General features: G+C 46.7%; 1 protein-coding gene across 1 annotated transcript; it reads right to left on the bottom strand.

The window, feature by feature from the left end:
- mocos (molybdenum cofactor sulfurase) lies at positions 1–8,202 on the bottom strand. Its single transcript, XM_037677773.1, has 15 exons — positions 8,088–8,202; positions 7,924–8,013; positions 6,884–6,950; positions 6,162–6,809; positions 6,012–6,088; positions 5,710–5,909; positions 5,516–5,632; positions 3,031–3,396; positions 2,800–2,962; positions 2,611–2,695; positions 2,382–2,506; positions 723–822; positions 498–639; positions 318–422; positions 1–246 (listed from the first exon to the last, which is right to left on the bottom strand). The coding sequence occupies exons 1-15, from the start codon at positions 8,200–8,202 to the stop codon at positions 103–105; spliced, it is 2,544 nt and encodes an 847-aa protein (XP_037533701.1). The 3' UTR covers positions 1–102.
- Between the last annotated feature and the right edge of the window lie 918 nt (positions 8,203–9,120).

Here is a 9,120-nt window from a genome sequence, read left to right as displayed (position 1 = left end):
GTCTGTTAGCAAAATATCTCATGACCCACTGGACAGATTTGAATGAAACAGAGAAATTAATCATTGGATCGACGTCAACAGAACTTTTAAAGTCTGTACAACTCAAGATGGCCGCCCGGGACCTCTGCTGTCATCAGAATCAGTCCAGGAGGGCGTGTCGGGCTGAACCAGGGAACCGACAGACAGAACCCGGGCTGCAGCAGAACCCTCTGGACCGTGATGGGTCAGGTACACACCAAACGTTACCTAAAAGGAACAGAAACATTAATTTACCAAACAGCTTGTCCAGGACCGAGCACCAGCTGGTGCTGACCCACCTTCCCGGTCCGGCAGGCGGACAGACTAAGGAGCGGCTCTTTGGTTCTGGTCCCGGTGTCCTGGTCTATCCCGATCATCTGGCATCTCCCACACTGACCCGTGACCTTTGGATCCATCGCAGAAGGAGCGCGTTAAATAAAGATCAAAGGTAAAGACGTGTTTTTCTCTCAGTCGCTCACCGTGAACCGAGAGCCGCCGATAATCAAGTGCGACCAATTATCCTCCTCCAGCGGTTCTGCTCCGGCGATGACTAAATTGGCACGGAAGCGCCTAACGACGTTCTCTGAGTCAAGGAGCTGATTGCCCTCGCTGCTGTTCTGCCTGGGGGGTGGGGGTGAAATTACACGTTACTTTGCTGCATGAACGAGGCGGCGCGGTGCGAAAGCGAGGCCTCGTGTTCAGACCTGCTGCTCATCAGGCTGCGGAGGAGCTCCACGCTGCCGCGGCTGATCAACAGATACTGAGCCTCGTTCACCAGGGACAGGAAGGGGGAGGCCGCGGCAGCTAACAAAGGAGAGAAAAGAGCTCCGCGTCAGCCCAAAGATTGGTTTAATTTGAAGAAAACAATCTCATTTAGAGTTCGGGCAGACCTCGGCACGTCCGAAAATCTGAAATGAAAACATCAGAAATTCAGTCACAGACGCCGAGAAAAGGCAGCACAAAATGTTTTTATTCCCTGGGTGTGTTTTTAATTTTAATCCAAATAAATCGTGACAAAAATATTATAATTTTTTGGATATTAAACTGAGAATATAAAAATTGTGTCATGATGTCAGAAAATGTTTCTTTTTTTTTTTATTTACCCTCTTTATCCAGGTAGTCTCATTGAGTCACGAGAGCTCATTTTCACTAGAGACCTGTTTCTGTGAGCAGAGGGTGGGGGTTGAGGGTGGGGGTTCAGGGTGGGGGTTCAGGGTGGGGGTTGAGGGCCTTGCTCAAGGGTCCAGAGTGGGGCAGATGAGGGTGGAGGCAGGTGTGGGTGTTTCACCTTTTCCACGCACATCTTGATGTTGACGGTACCGGGAGTTGAACCTGTGACTTTCTGATCACAGGCCCATCTTCTCTAACCTCTGCACCACCACTCCCCACCGTGTTTCTGAACAGAACCGGTAAACAGCTGCTGGCTGAGAATGGACAGAATAAATGTTACTGTTATTTTATGATTCCGTCACGAGGAAAGAAAGACTCTGAAGGACAAAATAAAAAACGAAGAGTAACCATCTAAAGTGATGGCTGTGGCGGCCATCTTGAATCAAGCTGACTCTAAACGTGAATCAGTGTGAGAGGTTCACTTTATGACTCGGGTCAATCTGAGTCACTCCGTGAAGTGATTCGATTCATGTGAGTGAGTCGTTCACACTGAAAGTCGAATCAGGATCAGAAAATGTTTGTTTGTTTTCCTGATGCATGCTTTGTTTGTTTTGCTTGTAGAACTCGTCGACGCGCGGCCCGTCTGAGTCCACCGCGTCCTTGCTCTGGCCCCGCCCGTTGTTTACTCGTTGAGAAGGCGTCCGTAACGGGACAAAACAAGTTGAACGGACAGCCGGTCCAACTGGATCCATCACAAATTATTCTAATATTTAACTTCATATAATTCATAATAACGTTCATTTAAACATCAATCAGTAAAATCTGGTTTTATTTAAAAATGAACCCATCGAGGGGCCGAACTGAGTTCACCCGTGGACCTGATTTGGCCCCCGGGCCGTCAGTTGAATAGCCCTGATCTAGTGGTCCAGAAGATATTTTGCTAACAGACAAACAGTGATGATGCCAAAGATTTAATGAAGCGTCCTGTCAGCGCTCAGTGTATGTGTTAGGGATGAGGATCAGCTACTACCACACCAGGTCTGAGCTCAGTATCTGAAATCATTTGAGTTACAGCCAACCGTGTGTTTTAAAATCAGCTGGCTATGGCGGCCATCTTGAATTGCTTTAACAGTTCTAACTGTAAACCTGACAGATATTTCCTCAAGGTTTCATTAGAATCTTCAAGTGATTCATGAGATATTTTGCTAACAGTGTTCAAGACAAGCAAAGCCGGTCAGGTCTTTACCGGATACCTTCGTCAGGCCTCCTCTTCGTTCCACGGGTGAAATCGGGTCGTTGTCTTATCAGGCGGCACGTCTGTCCGAGAAACTCCGAGAGCCAGGACGCCGCCTCGTCCCCACAGTCCAACGTGTCCACCCTGAGGACAGGGACGGTTTCTTTCAGGACAGCGTAAAAACAGCGGCGCAGGAATCGAGAGAAAAGCTGCGGCAGAGCGCAGGATTGGTGTCGCTGCTTTCAGACCTGTCGCCGCAGACTTTACTCCGACACGCCCGAGACGCCGCCGGCTGAGCGTCGCATTCCAGAGGAACCGAGACGGCGTCCATCCCTGCAGGACAAACACAGGACAGAAGACTTTAGGGCTTCAGAGGACAGACCGGGCGGGGACGTTTCTCGTGAAGCGGCGTGCTCTTCACGCGGAGGCTCTCGGACCCGAGGCTCGCAGGAACAGTCTGTTGGAGGCCAGGTGGACTCCAGGCCGGATCAGGCACAGCCGAGGCTCCCTCTTCTGGCTCAGGCACACGCCGTGTCCGTTCACCACCATCCAGACTCGGTCGTACAGCAGGCCCAGCCGGCCCACGGGCCACTCCTGGACCTGCGTGGACACCAGCACAGTCAGAACCAGCGCAATGAGACGGGTCGGGCTGCTGGCCGTGCTCAAACCTCGAACGCAGCACAAGATTTGACGGGATAGATGTAGATGTTGGTCAGCGTGAGAGCGTCCCCGCGGACTTTTAGGTGTCTTCGTCCCAGTCCTTCCCGGGGTCCTTCGGTGGATTTCGTCTCCGCTGCTTCGTGGTTTCTGCCGTCGAGGATTTTCTCCGAGGGCGATCGCTTTGTGCCGCCTGCTCGAAGCTCCTGGAGTCTGATGGGGTCCGCCAGGGCCGGTTTCTCCACGAAGCACTCAACAACGAAGTTCAGGAACTTTTGACAGTCCTCAAATGTGGACATGTAGCCGAAGGACACTCGAACAGATCCAGTCGGCCGGCCGGCCACCAGGTCCACGCTGTCTCCACAGACGTGACCCGCCTTGAAGAGTAAAATAAAAGGGATTGTTTTTACACGTTTGTTGTGAAAAAGGTAGAAATGAAGTGGATCTGGTGAAATGCCACAGCTAAAGTTTGGTGTGGTAGTAGCTGAAGGGCCTTTACAACACTCTGAAGGATCGTTTGAGTTTCAACCGTTCGGCTACAACTCTATTGCTCCAGACGATCTCGGTCTAAAACACCTGAAAGGTGGCGGGTGATATGCATTCCTCGTCTGAATGCTGAGTCAGCATCTCTTGATTTAATGTTTTTTTATATTTTGAATGTTTTTTTTCTAGTAAAAACTATTTCTACTTGGTGCTGGTGTAGCCGTTCATAAATCAAAACGTTCGGCTCATTTAGGAGACGCCTGCTGTGATGTTTGTACTTTTCAAAATATTTAACTTTATTCAAATATTGCACGGACAGAGACACACGGAGCTATCTTCAGCTTCTTCTAAATCTTTGTTTGCTCTGAAATCTGCTTCAGCTGCTGCTTCTGTTTTTGTCTTTGATGCAACTTTTAGTTTTTAGCTACCATTCAGTTACTTTAGCTAACATTTAGCTTCTTTTAGTTTGATATTTTTAGCTAGCATGTTGGTGCTTCTAGCATTTAACTAGTATTTTGCTACTTTTAGCTCTTGTTCTGTTCCCTTTGGACTTAAGCCTCTGTTCTGCTACTTTTAGCTTCCAGCTTGCCCTTTACGCAACCTTCTTATACTTTAACATTTTTGCTACTCGTACCTAAAAGTTTTAGTTTTTACTTTTTTCTTGTCTTTTGATATTGTAGATATTAGCTAGCATTTTAGTAAAATTTATCTTTTAACTAGCCTTTTGCTACATTTAACTCCTAGCAGGTTTTTTGATACTTTTAGCTTATGTTTTGTTACTCAAACATTAGTTAGCATTTAGTTATTTTTAGCTATTAGATGTTTTGCTACAATTGCTTTTAGGTAAGTTTTGTTCCTTTTAGCTTTTAGCTCCCATTCTGCTACCTTTGGCTAGCACTTTGCTACTTTTAGCTTCTAGTTAGCCTTTTGATATTTTTGCCTAGTATTTGCTGTTTAGCCTTTAGATTTTTGATATTTATCTTTTAGCTTGTATTTGCTACTTCTAACGATTAGTTAGCATTTTATCACTTTTAGCTTTTAACTAGTCTTTGGCTACAATTAATTTCTAGCAAGGCACTAATATTTTTAGCTAGCATTTAGCTACTTTGAGCTTCTAGCTAGCCTTTTGATATTTTAGCTAGCATTTTGGTACTTTAAGCCAAAATATTTATGGTATTTTTCATTCAACCTCTATTTCTACAGGTTAATTTCATTGAGCCTCGGGGACTCATTTACAAGAGAGACCTTTATATTTATGTTAATCTTTCTGTCATTTAGCTTTTAGATAACATTTAGCTACTTTTAGTTTTTATCTAGCCTTTTACTACATTTAACGTTTAGCAAGCCTTTGACTACTTTTAGCTAGCATTTTGCAACTCAGATATTAGTTAGCATTTAGTTATTTTTAGCTTTTAGCTTCCATTCTGCTACATTTAGCTAGAATTTTGCTACTTTTAGCTTCTAGTTAGCCTTTTGATATTTTACCTAACATTTTGGTACTTTTAGCTTTTTGATATTTATCTATAAGCTTGTATTTTTTGCTACTTCTAATGATTAGTTAGCATTTGATCACTTTTAGCTTAACTAGCCTTTGGCTACAATTATTTTAAACTGAGACATTAATATTTTTGGCTATAATTTTGCTACTTTTAGCTTCTAGCTAGCCTTTTGATATTTTACCTAGCATTTTGGTACTTTTAGCCAAAAGATTTATGATATTTATCTTTGTGTTCATCTTTTAGTCTATTAGCTATTAGTTAGAATTTAGCTACTTTTAGTTTTTAACTAACCTTTTACTACATTTAATTTCTAGCAAGACTTTTAATACATTTAGCTAGCCATTGACTTCTTTTAGCTGGAATTTAGCTACTCAGACATTAGTTGTCATTTAGCTATTTTTAGCTTTTAGCTAGACTTTTGATACTTGTGTAGCGCTTCTTTTAGCTTGGACTCCGTTTCACCTTCTGCAGCAGCTTTCAGCCGCCATTCAGCGTTCCCTCTGGTTTGTCTCACCTGCAGGTTCTTCTTCATCTGCTCGTTGCTGATTCCCAGGAAGTCCTGACAGGCGCCGGTGTTGCAGAAGCAACCGGTTCGGACGTGAACGTTGAACAAAGCGGCCATTCTTTCTACCTGAGGACGGCAGAGGAGCGCGGTGCAGACATTAAGCCGTTACGACTCAGAAAGTGACAGTGTTGATTAAAATTCACCTGTGAAAAGCCAATTATCTGCCCACTGGAATCCAGGAGGTTGAAGTTCAGGATGGCTCCCTGAGTGACTGGACTCTCAAACTGGCCTTCGGTGTAAATCTGCGCCGCCGGGCTCCCGTTGCCATGGCAAAGGCTTGAGAGCAGCATGTAAGTGTAGCGAGCCAAGCCGAACGTGTGCTGCTGGATGTTGTGCATGTTCCCTGCAGGAAGCAGCGGATAAAGACAATAAAGCTTCTGGTGTTGCTCTAAAACGAGCTCTCGTTAGGAAAGAACCCGATGATTGCATCATCAGTATGCAGTACCTGTGATCCTGTGCAGAGACTCAAACCCGTGATTTAAAGCTATTATGTCCAAGAAGGAGACGGTGCCGTCTTCAAACCTTTGTCATGGAAATGGGAGCAAACGTTTCAGAATAAAGAAAACACGGGAGTTTGACTCAAACAACCCATTACCTGTCAGAAACGTGCTCCGCCTGCACATAAAAGTCTTCTCCTGGAAGGTAGGCTGCTGCTGTGCCGCCTCCAAAGTAGGACTTCCTCAGCATTCCTGCTGCGTCGTTACGGACCAGCAGAGCCCCCAGACCTGTGGGGAAGCCAAACATCTTGTAGAAGGAGATGGAGACGAAGTCAGCGGGGCAGCTCTGGAGGTTCAGAGGGGAGCAGCCGACGTAGGAGGCGGCGTCGAGCAGCACGAACCAGCGACCCCGGAGGTCACAGGCGGGGTAGAGGCTCCTCTCCTGGATGCCTTTCACGTGGCTCAGAGGATACTTCCTGCCAGAAAAGTTGCTCTGCGCCGGGTAACAGAAGAGGTGAGGCGTCTGGCAAACGTCCTCACCCGCCTGAAGCCCGCCGCCCTTCGTGCTGCTCCTCAGCTCCTGCGGGGGGACGGGGAGGGCGGACACCCCCAGGGCAGAGGTCAGGCCTCTCATGCCCACCACAGAGGTGTGGCTGTCGGTGAGGAAGCTGAAGCAACTCCCGGCCTCGCTCTCGGTCCGCCGGCGCCACGGAAAGCTCTCTGCCACCAACTTGAGGGCGGCGGTGCAACCCGAGGTGAAGATCACGGCGTACTCCTCGGAGGAGGCGTTGAAATGCTGCAGCACCCTGAAAGACAACGTGCGGTTTGGACGGGTTCAATGGAGCGAGGCGCAGACTCGGAGGAGCTGAGCGCGTGTCACCTGTCTCTGACCCGCTCCACCGTGTCGTGGGTCAGACTGCTGCTGGCGTGGCGGCTGTGAGGGTTCCCTGCAGGCACGAGAACAACCGGAGTAACAGTGAACGCATGATGTGATCCACACAAACATCCAGCAAGCAACACGTGCGGCTGTTAGCCCTCAGAGTATGTGCTTAGGATGACTCTCAGCTACTACCACACCAAACTCCAGCTCATAATAAGTAAAACAGACTGAAGAAGGCTCATGGTAGTGGTCTCTAAGTTCATTCTGCTGCTCTTTCTAGCTACTTTTAACTTTAGGCTAGTACTTGTATCTTGTAGCTATTGTCTTGTTACTTTTAGCATCTAGCTACTGTTTAGTTAAATTTAGCTTTTAGCTTGTGTTTTGCTCCATTTAGTTTTTGGATAGCATTTGCCACATGCCATTTAGCTACTGTTTGACGGTTTTTAAAGAACTTTTCACTAAATTTAGCTTCTAGCTACTGTTTAGTTAAATTTAGCTTTTAGCTTGTTTTCTGTATTTCTCTGAGTTTTGCTACTTTTAGCTACTATTTAGTTACATTCAATTTTTAGTTTGTGTTTTGCTCCTTTTAGCTAGCCTTATGCAACTTATAATTTTTAGATAGCCTTTGGTACTTGTGACATTTAGCTATTGTTTGGCTGCTTCTAAATAGCCCTTTGCTACATTTAGCTTCTAGCTAATGTAACATTCAGATTTTAGCTTGTGGTTTTCCCCTTTAAGCTATAACCTCATGCTAGGTTTAGCTTCTAGCTACAGTCTGTTACTGTTTAGAGTTTAGCTCGTGTCACTACGTTTAGCTTTAGCCTCAGTGACGTTTCACCTGGCAGTTTAACACGTGGTTACTTTTGGCTCATCTTGAAAATAATCAGCTGTAGACGTCATGCAGTGACGTCATCCTGAAGGTTTCGTTACACTTCGTCCAGCGGTTCGTGAGATATTTTGCTAACAGACACGAACACGGACAGTGACAGAGGTGTCCCTCTGCGGCGGGCGATCATGTTACAGGTCGTCGTGCTCCTCACCGTACAGGTTGGTGGAAATGTCCCGGAAATAGTCCCGGAGCAGAGACTCCGGGTACAGGGTGGCCGCTGCGTGATCCAGATATGTTGTTCCTGTCAACAACAAACAAAAACAGTAAACAAAACAGGAGGAAGCGACGAACCTCCGGCTCTGAGCTCCTCCTGACCTTTCATCCGAGGAAACTCCCGCTCCACGACCTCCTGGAGGTCCCCCCCGTACCCGTACTGACCGCAGATCTGCAGGAAGGTCTCCTCAGAACTGCACAGGTTCTGGAAGTCCATGATCCAGCTTCAGCCGAGAGGAGACACCAGAAACCAGCGCGAGCCCGACCCGTGCGCTCATGAACATGGTCCGGGTCCGGTTCGGTCAATAAAGGCTCCACAGAGTCAAGTTTAAAGTTTAAAGTTAAAGCCGCCCTCCTGGGCTGCGAGCAGGGGCGGCCTTAACGATTTTGGTGCCCGGGGCAAACAACATGCTGGGGGGCCCCAACACGTTTCCTGATAAGAAATGAAGAAATATCATGTCTTGTGGGAGGGTGCACCTTTTTCAGTGTGGGTGGGGGCGTGCACTTTCAATTCAATTTTTTAATACTAACTAAAATTTAATAATTATTATTAATATTGTTATTATTAATATTTATTATTATTATTATCATTAAATTATTCATTCTAAGGGCAGCACGATGGGGCAGTTGGTAGAGCTGCCAACTCTCAGCGACCCAGTTGCCCTGGTTCAAATCCCGGTCCAGGGGCCTTTCTGGGTGGAGTTTTCATGTTCTCTCCATGCTGTCTGGGTTTTCTCCGGGTACTCCAGTTTCCTCCCACAGACCAAAAACATGCATGTTAGACTGACTGGTAACTCTAAATTGTCCCTAGGTGAGAGAGAGAATGGTTGTTTGTCTCCATGGGTCTTTGTGATGGACTGGAGACCTGTCCAGGGTGTCTCTGCCTCTCGCACAGTGACTTCTGGACAGGGGCGCCAGTGACCCCTGTGACCCCTGTGACCCAAAAAGGAAGTACTGGGTAAAGGTAATGGGTTGATGGATGGATGATGGAGGGATAGATAGATGTATGTATGTATGTATGTATGTATGTATGTATGGATGGATGGATGGATGGAGGGAATAGATGGATGGATGAATGGATGGATGGATGGAGGGATAGATGGATGGATGGATGAATGGATGGATGGATGGAGGG

The sequence above is a fragment of the Nematolebias whitei genome, chromosome 1 (assembly GCF_014905685.2).
Source record: "Nematolebias whitei isolate Nwh7 chromosome 1, NemWhi1, whole genome shotgun sequence".
NCBI lineage: Eukaryota > Metazoa > Chordata > Actinopteri > Cyprinodontiformes > Rivulidae > Nematolebias > Nematolebias whitei.
The sequence above is the reverse complement of the archived record's forward strand: the minus strand, read 5'-3'. Positions and strand labels throughout refer to the sequence as shown.

Bases quoted from the DNA above. Each gene is read 5' to 3' on its own strand.
- mocos (XM_037677773.1), bottom strand. From the start codon at position 8,202: ATGGACTTCCAGAACCTGTGCAGTTCTGAGGAGACCTTCCTGCAGATC. The intron at 6,951-7,923 runs GTGAGGAGCACG...TCGTGCCTGCAG, and splicing joins CATTTCCACCAACCTGTACG to GGAACCCTCACAGCCGCCAC. The intron at 2,696-2,799 runs GTCCGAGAGCCT...TTTGTCCTGCAG, and splicing joins ACTGTTCCTGCGAGCCTCGG to GGATGGACGCCGTCTCGGTT.